Raw genomic sequence first — 15,102 nt, forward strand, 5'->3', positions numbered from 1 at the left:
GCTTAACCACGTTATACTGTGTAACATTAGCTCTAGGTGGTAGGATTAGGCTTGCAGTTCTTTTAACCCATAGTATTGATAACTAGATAATTTTAGTTGGTTATAAAACTGTAGTGGTGGTCCAGGCGTTATAGAAAATCTAGCATAATTATGAAAAGGTTCTGGAGCCTGACACCTTATGTTCTAATACTGCCTTTGCTACTTCCTTGTCTGTGTGTTCTTAGACAAGTTACTCAATCTCTAAGCCTGTTTACCCATTTTTTTAAATGAGGAGAATAATAGTAATACCCATGGAGTTTTTTAGTGTGAGTTAAATGAGTTAAAGTCTATAAAATGTTTGTCTCGTGCAAGACATACAGCAATAGCCAACATTTATTGAATGTATACACTTATTATGAGATAACCAACTGTCCAGAATGATGTGTGGATACTTACTTGCAAGCCTGATTTTCTTATCTCTTTTCTTTGGAATCGTTAAAGATATTGGCCTTCTGTATATGTTGGGAAACTGACTTTTCTTTGTTCCCCAGACAGTTCGTGGAAGTTATGGCTAGTGCTCTGACTGGTTATCTTCACACTATTTCTTCTGAAAACTTATTGGATGCAGTATATTCATTTTGCTTGATGAATTACTTTCCCCTGGCTCCTTTTAATCAGCTTCTGCAAAAAGACATCATCAGTGAGCTGCTGACATCAGGTAGGATGTTAGTGCAGAATTGGTCACCAATTGTGACCAATTCTGCACTACCACTAGCTACCATATGACTCTGAATGGGGTCTTAGTTGGAGCAGCGTTAGTTGAAATTTGCAGAGCAGGTGTTGCTTTGGAAAGGGCTGATAATGGTGAAGTCAAAGGATAGTGCTTCAAAGCAGCAAACCTACAGACCCTTCTTTAATGACAAGTCCTACATGTAGAAAAAAATAAGGAATGCATCATTATTCCTTTTATTTATACTCTATCCTTCTATACAAAGGCTAACTGTTCAGGCTGTTCTTTATGCTTTGATCAGAGCTGTTTTAATTCCTAATCCTTACTTATCACATTTGAAGCCAACCTAAGTCAACTTTTGCAGCTGTAAACACTTGGTCACTCCTGGCCTGTGATGAGGGAACACCTGTTAGATCAAGAAACCAAATAGCCACCAAATTAATTAGTTCATTTACTCTTGGAACCAAATTAACTGTTGACTTTTAGTCTTTAGTATTAAATAAGGCAAAGCAATATCCAGGTAGATGTACAAAATTTGACGATGTGTCTGAGAATAGAGTAGTTCAGAATTAAAACATAAATAAATAAATGTTATAAAATCCCAAAGTTGAGTTGTAGAGAGTCAGTCAATAATACCACTTGCTGGTTTTTCAGGCAGTGTAATAATGAAGAAACAGCCTTGAACCTCGGAAACCTGGATTCTAGTTCCAACTTTGCCTTAATTACGAGGCTTTTTAACATTCCTGGGCATTTCCTTATCCATAAATTGAGGAGTTTAGACTAAATGACCTCTAAAGATATTTGAAGCCTTAAAACATTATCAAGTGCAGGGCTTTGATTTAGACCCTGTGGAAACCAGGGAGACACAGAGAGAGTCCTTGTGATAAGAAAGAGATAATTAGAAATACAAGTGCATTTATGTATATATTTATTATTTTATAACTATTACTAAATATATACTAATATAGTTTTTTAATGTTGCATTTATTTCTTCTTAATGATATACTCTCTTTTTTATCTTTTAGATGACATGAAGAATGCTTACAAGCTGCATACTTTGGATACTTGTCTAAAACTTGATGATACTGTCTTTCTGAAGGACATAGCCTTGTCACTCCCACAGCTGCCGCGGGAGCTGCCATCGTCACATACAAATGCAAAGGTGGCAGAGGTGCTGAGCAGGCTTCTGGGAGGTGAAGGACACTTCTCAAAGGATGTGCATTTGCCACACAATTATCATATTGGTATGGGACATTATATGATTTCCTTTCATTTTATTGTATTTATTTTCCTTTTTTTCTGACAAAAAAATAGGTATTTGTGGCAGCAGTTTAGTGTAGTGCAGCATTGCCTCTGGAACTGGCCTGATTCTTGCCTCATAAAATTCTTGTGACCAATAAATGAAATTCTACACATTTTTATGTGTCTAAAATCCCAAGACTAGTATCTGACACATGGTTAGCTCTCAATATATTTTAGCTACTGCTATTATCATTATTGGTAGTACTATTAAACATTTTGAAACAGAAAATCACTTGGGGCTGGTCACGGTGGCACACGCCTGTAATCCTAGCATGTGGAGAGGCCGAGGCAGGTGGATCACTGGAGCTCAGGAGTTCAAGACCAGCCTGACCAACATGGTAAAATCCTGCCTCTACCAAAAAAATACAAAACTTAGATGGGCGTGATGGCATGCCCCTGTAGTCCCAGCTACTCAACAGGGTGGGGTAAAAGGATTGCTTGAACCTGGGAAGTTGCTGCAGTGAGCTGAGATCACACTACTGCACTCCAGCCTGGATGACAGAGCGAGACCACATCTCAAAAAAAAAAAAAAAAAAAAAGGAAAAGAAAAGAAAAAGAAAGTCACTTGGAGCAATGTTTGAAAAATTAATATCAATTCTTTCCTTTCAGATTTTGAAATCAGAATGGACACTAACAGGAATCAAGTGCTACCACTTTCTGATGTGGATACAACTTCTGCTACAGATATTCAAAGGTTGCTTACATATATTTCACTTGCTGGGCTTTCTGAATTAAAATCCTAATTCTAAAAGACTTCATATTAAATAGCAGTAGTAAATCTAAGACTTGATGTTTGTATGGAGCCTGCAGCACACCAAGAGACTTGTCATCCATCAATGTACTCCTTAGAAAGTGTAAATGTGGACATTATGGTTGAATACAATGGACTACAGTATTGGTCATTTAATGAGACAGACATTTTTTTAAAATGAGGTTTTGAAGCTATAGTTCAATAAAACAATATTAATATAATTGAAACTATCAATGCAGTGTAGACTTTGGACAAGATAATATAATAGTGATCATAAAGAATAAAGACTCGAGGCTTCTACAAAAATCAAATACCCAATAAATATTTTGCTCTACCACCAAGACTTTTCCAGAGGTAGAGAAACTGTAGTTTTTTTAATTAAACTGTATTTGTATGGGTTAGAGCACATTGAAGCTAATCCTAAGTTGTTTCCTTGGCTCACACATTACAAATAGAGTGTCTCTGGGGAGAAATATGATGCTGTACCATGAGAGAACATCCTGCCTCTTCAGTAGATGCATAAGATCATGCCATCATTGCACACACCCATGGGTCAGTTACCCTTTATGTAAAAGCTCTGCTACATGGATCCTGACCCCAAGGAACTTGTATCTTCTGTTAACTCCACTGGACACACACACACATAAATATGATAGAAACATACAAAAAAATCTGTAGGGATCCAAGCTCTTATCTGCCCATCCCTCTTCATTCACACACAGTTCTGTGACTTTCACCTCTTTCTGAATGCATCTAGCTTATTTCTTGGCCATCTTTTCAACCGCTGTCTTTCCTATTAGTGCTACCCATCTCCCCTCAGAAGAGGCTTTCTCTCTGACCTCATTCCAAGATCAGTTTTCTTTTTCGGGTACTCCGCTATTCTGGCATAATAAAATAACAGTTGTTCTCAGCATAAAGTCATGAGAAGTGAAGAATGTGAGCATTCCTTTAAAAACATAAAATTTGTCTTATAACAGCCAGAGTATAGGTGAAGGCAGTAAGGATATAAATGTCTTTTTTTCTTCTTTTTTTCTCCCAGTAAACTTAGTATTTCCAAAGTGCCAGGAACAATGAAAAAACAAATTACACCTTCCACATTTTCGTTATATTTACAGATTTTATTTTAACAGTCTTGCCTTTCTCTTGGTGTTTTCTTTCTTGTATTTAAACTCCTATTTCTGTTTTTTAAATGCTGCTTTCTCTGGGAGATAATATGTGTAAGAAGAGCATTTACTATTTGGTATTATTTACACCGTTACTACTACTGGTAGAATAAATAATTATACTCAGATCAGAAATCAGCACTACACAGAAAACCCTTAAAATTGGTGCTTTCATGTCTGAAAATTTTCCTCTTCAAAAATGTAGCCATCCTTAAAGGGAACTGAGAGGTAACTGTGTATAATGTTGTATATTTTTGATTTATAAAGTAGCCTTGTATAGTGGAATATCTGCAGAGGCCAAGTAAAAGAAGTGAAGGACTAAGACAGGAATATCAAGGATTGTGGTCGGTGGAGAGCTCAACTTGGAAATCTCCAGAGAGCAAGAATGCAGCAAGACTAAATGGTAATATCAATAACTGTTCTTGTTTTGTTTATTTTTGTTTTCAGAGTAGCTGTGCTATGTGTTTCCAGATCTGCTTATTGTTTGGGTTCAAGCCACCCCAGAGGATTCCTTGCTATGAAAATGCGGCATTTGAATGCAATGGGTTTTCATGTGATCTTGGTGAGAAAAAAATGCAAATGAAATATTCTTTAATTACTGATGTACATTCTAACAGCTGCCAGGAATCTTGTGGTTGAGACTGGTTACTAGGACTAGAGGAATTGTCAGCATTATTGGAATGAGTGCTTTAGTTACTGTTTTCTTTGAAAAAGAACATTGCTAGTACACGATTTGGGTTCTGCTCAGCTGATTACTGTCATTACTAGAGCTTTTACAAATGTTGTTCTGGTCAGCTTTAATCCTTTTTTGCTAAGAAGAAGAATGCAAATAATATATTTTCATATTTAAGATACACAAAACCATATTTAATTTCCAGGTTATCTTGAACAAGGGAAGGAAAGATGTTAAAGCTTTGTTTTCATGGCCTGTGTGAAGCTGTTACAGGATGTTTGTTGCCAGAAAAGGCTGGATGGTTTTAAGAGGATGGGTCTTTCTCTTCCCTCTTATGCTTCAATTTTATTTTGTACCCCACAGCTTCTCTTGAACAGCCTCTTCTGATGTTTCTAGGTAGCTGGAACCTTACAAATACATTTATATATATGTTGCTGTTGGAATCTATCTAAATGCCACTCATTTGGTCCTGCGCATAATGTAAGATGTAAACATTCCAAGTCTTCTATTATTATACTTTAGTATTGGAAATGGATTACGTGTGGACTATTGAGATTAAGATGACTCCTTTCTCTTAGTGGGCTACTATTTAAGACTTTGTTTTTTATATTGCTGATTATATATATTCTAAGGAAGATTTTCTCAAGAAAGCAGTTTTTGCACCATTTAGAGGACCTTTAAAATTTGTATAATTTTCACAGTTAAAGCTTTCTTAAACCCTAGCATGTAGTCTTATTATGCCTTTAAAATATGAGTAGTTATAAGGTCACATTTGCTTTCAAAAAGCTATTGTCATCATGTTACTTTACTATGTTTGGATCTCTAAACTAGCTCTTTTGTTAGTATCGTCTCACAAACTGATTATTTTCCTCTTTCTTTGGTAAGGTCAATAACTGGGAGATGGACAAACTAGAGATGGAAGATGCAGTCACATTTTTGAAGACTAAAATCTATTCAGTAGAAGCTCTTCCTGTTGCTGCTGTAAATGTGCAAAGCACACAATAAAGTGAAAATCAACCTTTTCATATTAGGAGACATGCATTTGTAAAAATTAATAAAGATGACAAGTCAGTTGTCAATGGAATTGAGCTATCTGCTAAGACAAAAAATGTTACCTCAGTTCACTATTAAAATTAATTTTAGGAGTGGAAGAAATGTTGTTACTGCCATTTTAAAATATGCTGAGAAAATTCCAGAAGGGTTATTTTTCCAACCACACCTATTCCCTCTAGTGCCCAGATATTTGATTTGTGAGCTGTACGTTTCACCTTTTCATCTTTGATCTACTAAAAACTGGTTTCTTAGTTGTGAGGTGTCACAGGCAGGTTGATGTGGGTAGTAGTCCTTGTGTTTGGAATCTGAATATTTATACTCCTGCTCTAAGCTGTTCTAAGACTTGGGGTTATGCCTTTAAATCATTTTCAAGCATTGGCCAAATAATAATTGGACAAAGTTCTAAAGTTGTCAAGTGTGTAAGAATTAGTGAGGTAGCTGTTGAAAATGAGTGAGGATGGTATTTGTATTTGTAATAAGCACTGCAGGTAGAGATATTTCATGGATTATAATAAGAGAAACAGATGAGATAATATGTAGATGGTAAGGAGTCTTACTGTTGTTGGGGTCCTTCCTTTCTCTTTCTTTTTTCCCCCTTACCCCTCCTACAATTTCATGAAGTCTTTTAAATTAAATATATAGCTGAATTGTGTTGTGAATCAGACCTGAGGACTATTTTTTCGATTATGTGTGTTCATTCTTTGTTCAAATATTTGTCCAAATTCAACTATTTTGTTCAATATGCCTGTCTACCTAGTATTTGGCTCGCTGGGGATATAGTGATGAATAGGCATGGTCTCTTGTGGAACTTACAGCATGGGTTCCATGCAAGTTGGTGTTATTCTGCCCCCAAGCACACAGACATGCAATTACTAGACATCTTAGTATGTGCCGGGCACTGCTAAGTATTCATTTGTGTGCTGCCTTTTCATGATCTGAACCCTTTGAGGTGTAGCTGCTATTATGATTCTCTCTGTGTCTTCACTTCCTCATCTCTAAAATCAGGATAGGTATTTGCCCAAGGCTACACAGAGTAGGGGAGGGCTAGAGTTTGAATGTGAGCTAACATAGGCTTATAAGAAAATACAAAAACTGGGCTGGGCACGGTGGGTCGTGCTTGTCATCCCAGCACTTGGGAGGCCGAGGTGGGCTGATCATGAGGTCAGGAGATCAAGACAATCCTGGCCAACACGGTGAAACCCTATCTCTACTAAAATACAAAAAATTAGCCTGGCATGGTGGTGCATGCCTATAATCCCAGCTACTGGGGAGGCTGAGGCAGGGGAATCGCTTGAACCCGGGAGGTGGAGATTGCAGTGAGCCAGGATGGTCCTGCTGCACTCCAGCCTGACCACAGAGCGAGACTCTGTCTCAAAAAAAAACAAAAACAAAAACAAACAAAAAAACAAAAACTATAGCAATATGACAACAGCTGCCAGGTTGTATCAATTTATCCAGCTTGCATTTAGAAAAGGTTAGAGATGAAAGGAAATTTAGTGATTATTTAATTGTTACTTCCCTCATTTTATGGACGAGGAAGATAAGGCTCAAAGAATTTTCCTTTCCTGAAGTCTCAGCTATGCCATTGGTTCCACATCATTTCATCCTCGCCTGCTCTTCAGCTTGTGTCCCAGGAGATCAGGCTTCTGGTTCCAGATTGGACAACCTCTAGTTTTGTATACTTGGTCAAATGATTTAACCTTATAAGCTTCAGAACAAGATGCAGATATTCTGTTATTAAAGAAACTAAGGTTTTGTCTTTAAATGTTGAGTGTGCATCAGTTTTGAGTGTCTAATTATGACTCCTCTTCAAAGGATTTGACAAATTTGTGAATATTTATGACCACCTTTTAGGGTAGTAATTTTCAGTTTGTACTAGTTAACCTGGCAGATAAAAAGGCATCCCTCTTTTACTAGCATTCTAGTGTTAGCATTCTTCATTGCTTTGTGTCAATGAAAGAAAAATGGGCAAAGAGCTGATGAACATGAAAAAAGTTCAGTCTACTTGTAAAGACATGCACATTGAAACAGAAGAGATGGTTTTGCCTTTCAAATTAGCAGTTTTTTTTCTTTTAAGAATTACAGTGCTGATGAAGGTATAATGAGGCAAGCACTTGCATAAGCTGTTGGTAGACTGTAAATTAATACCTTTCTGGAATGTACTTTGTGGGGTTTTCTTCTCCCATAATTTAAAAAATAGCTTTATTATAGTATAATTGACATACAGTAAACTGCATATATTTAAAGTGTACCATTAGGTCAGTTTTGACGTACATACACACACACACACATCTGTGAAACCACAATCAAGATAATGAATATATCTATCACCTCTAAAAGGTTCCTGTCTTTGCTTTTTTCTCTGTCCCCTAAACAACCACTGATCTATGGCACACATAGAAAAAATATTAGGAAATATATTAAATGCTCATTTTGCGTGAGATATCCAAATATTTTTTTCAGAATCCCTAATGAAAAGGTTGATCTTGCTCTAGATATAAGATATAAAATTGTATTCTTGAAATGGCTACATGCAATTCTTTTTTATTATTTTTTAATTTTAATTTTTAGTTTTTTAAAGATGGGGCCCTGCTATGTTACCCAGGCTAGCTTCAAACTCCTGGGCTCAAGGGATCCTCCCGCCTCAGCTTCTCAAGTAGATAGGACTGATTATAGGTACAGGCTACTGTGCCCAGCTCAATTCTTGATTGAGACATTTACCAGCTCTCCGAATTCTCAGTAGTTACCACTGAATAGAAACTTTCTTTACACAAAGCTGATTAAACAGTTTAGAACTTTTAAAAAACGTTCAAAAATTGAAAATTTTATATATACATAGCCTAACAACTCTTCTTGTCATTGACAAAATGTAATGGTATTTTTTTTGTGATAATACACATGGACCTCAAATGCAATTGAACTATTCATATCAAGTATTTCCAAATAACAATGACATTCCAATTTATAGAATGTCATGTGTTCTGAGGGTAGTCACCCTGCAACTGGCTTGGACATCTCTAAGCAAATAGAAGTTTCTGTAAGATAGAGATTTGGGGCATCTACTTGGAACTACCTATGAGGAGCTGGCATTCCTCAAATCCCAACTGACTGCACTTTTCCATGAAATTACCCAGCAGTTATGATGGTCAGTGGCTCACTCAGCAGCAAGCCACTTAGGTAGCTGGCGAGGTGACGTGGCACAGCCTTGTCTTCACACAGCACATCACAGCCAGGCAGCAAAGGACAGATCTCTCTCATACTCTTCATTCACAGGGCCTGAGAGGTGGACCATCAGACTCCACCCTGTTTTGGGCTGACTTGTAGGGAGACCTAGGTGTGGAGCTTCCTGGCCAGGAGGGCAGTGGCTGCCCAGAAGGCAGGAGATGGCTATCTCTTTTTTTTTTCCTGAGACGGAGTCATGGTCTGTCGCCCAGGCTGGAGTGCGGTGGCGTGATCTCAGCTCACTGCAAGCTCCGCCTCCTGGGTTCAAGCCATTCTCCTGCCTCAGCCTCCCGAGTAGCTGGGACTACAGGTGCCCACCTCCATGCCCGGCTAATTTTTGTATTTTTAGCAGAAACGGGGTTTCACCATGTTAGCCAGGATGGTCTCGATCTCCTGACCTTGCGATCCGCCCGCCTTTGGCCTTCCAAAGTGCTGGGATTATAGGCGTGAGCCACCACCCCCGGTCCAAGATGGCTATCTCTTAACACACTTGTAACCCATTTGTGCACACAGGTGTGCCATGACTCACTGGTGGATCCAAAAAAAGCTGAAGCCTACATTTCCCAGAGCCCCTTTCAGCTTGAATTCCAAATGTGACTTAGCTTCCTCTATGCAGATGTACCTACTTGAAACTGGGAAGGCCAAATGAGATAGAGATAATGTTTCTGCCAACAAACAGCCACAGGGCATTTTATTTTTCTAGAAGAGCAATAACAGAGACCCCAGGGTGTGGTGTGGCAGGACGAGGAGCATCCATTTTGCTGGTGGGGATTGTGGCTAAAATAATGTGGCTCTGGAGCCAGCAATGGGCAGCATCTTCATGACTTTCCAGCTTCCAGGCTGTAAGCAGAGATAGCATCTCTTCTGGACAGCCAGTTATGTGATAGTGTTCTGAGAGTCATTCCTGGAAGTCAGACTAAAGGCTGCTCCTTCAGCCTTTCCATTCATCTTGTGAGCAGGAGGCTTCTGTGCATGGCCAGAAACTAACAAACAAAAGCACATTGTGTCTAAACTAGGTTACAGTGGTTTCTGTTATCAGCAAGTAAATCCTGATTGATAAAGATACTACAATATATGCACATATATATGTTATAGAATCAATAAAAATTGGATACTTTGCTTTAAAAGTTTGTGAATTTTGCTTTTAAAGAATTTCCCTCAGGGCCGGGCACAGTGGCTCACACCTGTAATCCCAGCACTTTGGGAAGCCAAGGCAGGAGGATCGTTTGAGCCCAGGAGTTTGAGACCAGCCTGGCAACATGGCAAAACCCCACCTGTACAAAAAATACAAAAATTAACTGGGTGTGGTGGCATGCACCTGTGGTCCCAACTACTCGGAAAGCTGGGGTGGGAGGATCGCCTGAGCCTAGGAGGTCGAAGCTGCAGTGGGCCAAGATTGTGCCACCGCACTCCAACCTGGGTATCAGAGTGAAACCATGTCTCAAAAAAGAAAAAAGAATTTCACTCAGGGTTACAGACACTTAATGTTATTAAGACCCACTAGGAACACCTGTGTATACTGCTGGCTGGTTTTACATGTCACCCCACCCTGAGCAGGTTTCTCTAGGCAGCAATAAAGCTTCTGAGGCAGAGGAAGGGAGAAACCAACACACCTGCCTTTATTTTCCACTTGTTCTCCTTGCATCCAGTTTTCACCACACTTCCCCATGCCTTCACTACAGTTCTGCCAGGCTCCTCTCAGGCAATCTCTTTACACCAGTGGCCACATAATCCTAAAGAGGGAAGGGAAGATAGCATCAAACTTTCACCCAATTATTTCAGGCAATCCATCTCCTTCCCTCCTCCTTGCTTGCTTGCTTCCTTGCTTAAAAAATGCAGAATAGGCCGGGCACGGTGGCTTACACCTGTAATCCCAGCACTTTGGGAGGCCGAGGCGGGCGGATCACGAGGTCAGGAGATGAAGACCATCCTGGCTAACATGGTGAAACCCCGTCTCTACTAAAAATACAAAAAATTAGCTGGGCGTGGTGGCGGGTGCCTGTTGTCCCAGCTACTTGGGAGGCTGAGGCAGGAGAATGGTGTGAACCTGGGAGGTGGAGCTTGCAGTGAGTCGAGATCATGCCACTGCACTCTAGCCTGGGCGACAGAGTGAGACTCCGTCTCAAAAAATAAATAAATAAGAAAGACATGAAATATATTAATATATAAATGAGCTTTCACCTCGTCATAACTTTTAAGTTAAATTAGACAAAGAGCCAATGCTATTCTATTCGAGAACCTTTGAAGTGCTCAGATGTTGCTTACACTCATCAGAAAAATACTCCATCTTATTAAATGTGAGGTCTGAAGAAAACCTAGTGTTAAAGACAATCAATTAAAGATAAATAAAACAGAGGGGCAAAGCCCCGTTCACCAGCTTGGGTTCGGATGAAGCTCCCCCGACAGCCACTGCTCCTGTGCTGTTGCAGGCTATTGTAACGGGGGTTCCACGTCGTCCAGGCCACAGGCCAAGCCTTGGATGCACCTGCTCTTTGCCCAGCTGCCCCAGGGCAGAGCTCTGCACAGATCACAGTGCCTTAAGACAGGATGATAACACCCCTCAGTGTTTTCCTTAGAGTGCTCCATGCACCACAGCCATTTTTCAAAGCATCCCCCAGGCCAGGGTTAAGGCAGAACAGGTTTTCCAGTCATAGCCTCCCATTTAGCTGAGTAACATTTCTTGAGTGATCTTGTAAATGAATAGTTTGAAAGAAAAACAGGCAACTAAGGCAGTGCGGTCACATTGTTTGAGAATACAGGTGCAAAATTACTTGTGAATTTACTTGCTCATTTTTCCAAAGGATGTAATCTGTACACTTAGAAGTATTTCACTCACGTGGGGCTCTTTGTAGCAACACAAACCGAAAGCTATTTCTGAAACTCATATTTAACTGTGATTTGATATCATCTTGATTTTCTTAATTTTTTAAAAAATTGTGATAAAATACACAACATAATATTTACCATCTTAACCATTTTTAAATGTACAGTTCAGTGGCAGTGAGTACATGCACATTGTTATATAACAATCACTACCCTCCAGCTCCAGAATCTTTTCAACTTGCAAAACGGAAATACTGACACATTAAACAGTAACTCCCATTTCCCCTTTCCCCCAGTGCCTGGCAACCACCATTTACTTTCTGTCTCTGTGAATTTTACTACTCTAGACACCTTATAGAGTGGAATTGCTCAGTATTATTCTTTACTGACTGGCTTCTTTCACTTCGCATAGTGTTTTCTGGCTCATCCGTGTCATGGCATGTGGCAGTATTTCTTTCGCCCGGGCACTTTGGGAGGCTAAGATGGAGAGGCCGAGAGTTGAAGACCAGCCTGGGTAACATTGCAAGACCCCCATCTCTACAAGAAAATTAAAAAGGCTTGAGCCCGGGAGATTGAGCCTGCAGTGAGCCATGATCATGCCCCTGCACTCCAGCCTGGGGAAAGAATGATACCCTGTCTCAAAGAAAAAAAAAAAGAATTTCCTTCCTTTTAAAAAGATGGAATTATATTCTATTGTATGTATATACCACATTTTGTTTATCTGCAGATGGGCCCTTGGATTGTTTCTACCTTTTGTATCTGTGTGTGTGTGTGTGTGTGTGTGTGTGTGTGTGTGTGTGTGTCTTTCTAGAAATTTGTTATTCTCCTGAGTGTTAAACTGTTTTAAATGTTTGGTTTTTCATTTCTAGAACATTTTCCTGTCCTAAAGTTTACCTATCTAGCTATCTATCATCTATCATTTTTCCTAAGGATCTTTAGTTGTTTACTTTTTAATGAAGTATAATATACGTTATGATAGTGTATTTTATGTATCCTCATATCCTTTCACTGTGGATTTAATTTTTAGAAATAACAAAAAGTCACATAGGGCAAATTCATTAAGCTGAGTGGGTGATTAAGTTAACAATAGTAATGACCATGTATTAAGTGCCTACTATGTGCCAGGCACTGTGCTAACATTTCACACCCATTATATCATTCAGTCTTCACACCCCTGTTTGGTGGTTATTAATGATTACTAATATTTTATAGATGAATAAACTGATACTCAGGGCCTTAATTGCCTTTCCTAGGGGTGCACAACTAGAAAAAAGGCAGAGCCAGATCTGCACCCAAGTCCTTCTGACCCCAGAGCTCATGCTTGTGTCATCGCACCAGTGTTACTCAAGCTTTCCTGGTGATTACAGTCACATGTACTTGACAAAACCACAAACTGCTGGGCCTGTCCCAGTGATACTGAATCGAAATTTACTGAGGAGGGACCTGGGAGATTACACTGCTTGAACAGCATGGTACCAGGGAACCAGAGATCAACTTCAACCCTTCTGTTAGCTCTTAGTGGGCTGGTCAGCTGGATGTAGAAGCTAAATTGACAGCAGGCAGGTTAACAAGAGAAAAATGTATAGATTTTACTAGTTTTACATGTACATGGGGATCTTCACAAGAGAGTGAAGTCTGAACAAGAGGCCAAAGTAAGATATTCTTATACTTTTTAGACAAAGAATGATAAATTTGAGAAGAAACAACAGGAGAAAGAAAATCTGGCTAGGACAGTAAAATTTTCTAGGGGAGTCACAGGAGATATATGAGGGGGTGTAAAGCAAGTGGAAGATAAAGGTTATTTTGTTCGTAAGTTTGTTTATTTGGGTTCATTGCAGCCTCCAAGTCTCTGGTGATAAGGGCTCTTTTCTCATCCTGGTATGGATAAATCTCAGGGCCTTCGAAGAGTATCCGTCCCAGAGGATTCTTGCTCCATACAGGAAGAGATAGATCAGCTCTTCCTTTCTGAAACTAGAATTTCTCCATTGTTTTCCATTAGAAATAATCAACATACAAATTTTGGGATGGCACATCCTTCAGTCCTCCGATGGTATCTACCATATTTTTTTCAAACATATAACATACTTCTAAGGTAATGAGATTAGGTTGTGCAGCTCACAAATAGCTCTGAAGGCAGTTCCTATAGCAGAGACTCAATTGTTATGAGCATTAGCTATTGGCATGACAGAATAGGCTTCAAAGTGACTTCTTTGAAGGACAAGATTTATTTGAATGTTCTGCTTTAGAATCATTAAAATGAGCACCCTCACTGCCATGTTGGCTCTACGCACAGTAAGATTAGAGAGACAGCGTTTTACAGTGAAAAGAGTAAGTCAACCCTGGTTTGGGATCTGGATAAATCGCTTAACTTCTCAGAGCCTTAGTTTCTTCATCTGTAAAATGGATTACTACCCAATTTGAAGAACTATTGTATACATTAGAAATAACTATATATGCCTTGTCATGTAGTAGATGCTTATAGCAGTTCTTATAATAATAAAGCAAAGTCCCCGTGGTGTATCGTAAATGTGAACCACACTCCTCAGCAGTGATCCTTGTGTGCTAAGCTAGTGGACCAGAGTTTCCAGCTAAAGTAGATCTGGAACCGAGTCTTGAAAAATGTGTGTAGAGAAGCTTCTGTACTTTTCTTATGTGGATGGCGGTGGCGAGGGGGTGGTGGCGGGTGCGGCTGCAATACTTAAAAAGGAATTCTATTGTGGCAATAAATGAATATGGCAAGAAATGAGCCTGGCGAGAAATGAATGACAATGGCCCCTAGGTGGTGCTGAATCATCATGGAAGTGGAGGCTGGACACTTGGTATTTGCGGAGGTGACTTCCTTCTGGTTTGAATTTCAAACAAGAGCACGACAGCAACTTGGGATATCTGGGAAAAAAGACCAGGCAGAAAAGAGTCTTTTCACTAGGAGTGGGTGCAAAATACTCTTGCCTGTGAGGCCCCTTCAGGTCTTCGGTTTGCTTTAGTTGGAAACAGGAAGCAGGGTCAGGCCAACTTGTATTCATTTGCTGAGAGCTGTTGGAGCTGTGACTGATTCTGACAGATCAAATACCATTTATAACACTCCTGTGGGGGACACTTTAACCGGGGATGTTAGTGCTAGCCCCTCCAGAGACTAAGTATGTTTGCGGGATGTGAGGACCCCTGGAATATACAAATATGCATGCTAATGAATTTTAACAAAAATAACCCATTATTGTTTTCTGTGCAACACTGTGCATTTCTCAGCTACACCTGTCCTTTCCAACCTCAATTGCTGGGCAACCTATTTTTCTTTCGGCATCAGAAGCGATAGCATCTGGGAAGTGAATCTGATGAATTCTGCCTGGCAACCAACATCTTTCCAACTGCCAGATCCTGGGGTAAGAAACTGAGATGCTCTGGAGCT

General features: G+C 39.6%; 1 protein-coding gene across 8 annotated transcripts in view; it reads left to right on the top strand.

The window, feature by feature from the left end:
• The window catches only part of FASTKD2 (FAST kinase domains 2), a 35,136-nt gene extending 20,899 nt beyond the window's left edge, over nt 1-14,237 (top strand). For 2 of the 8 annotated variants that reach the window (XM_054678822.2, XM_054678821.2), the window contains exons 8-13: nt 531-697; nt 1,735-1,953; nt 2,621-2,705; nt 4,373-4,487; nt 4,995-5,078; nt 5,484-6,310. In XM_054678822.2, coding sequence (XP_054534797.1) covers nt 531-697; nt 1,735-1,953; nt 2,621-2,705; nt 4,373-4,487; nt 4,995-5,078; nt 5,484-5,603 — 790 coding nt within the window. In that variant the 3' untranslated portion in view covers nt 5,604-6,310. 8 annotated transcript variants of the gene reach the window in all.
• The last annotated feature ends 865 nt before the right edge of the window (nt 14,238-15,102 follow it).

Source organism: Pan troglodytes, chromosome 13 (assembly GCF_028858775.2).
Source record: "Pan troglodytes isolate AG18354 chromosome 13, NHGRI_mPanTro3-v2.0_pri, whole genome shotgun sequence".
NCBI classification, from domain to species: domain Eukaryota; kingdom Metazoa; phylum Chordata; class Mammalia; order Primates; family Hominidae; genus Pan; species Pan troglodytes.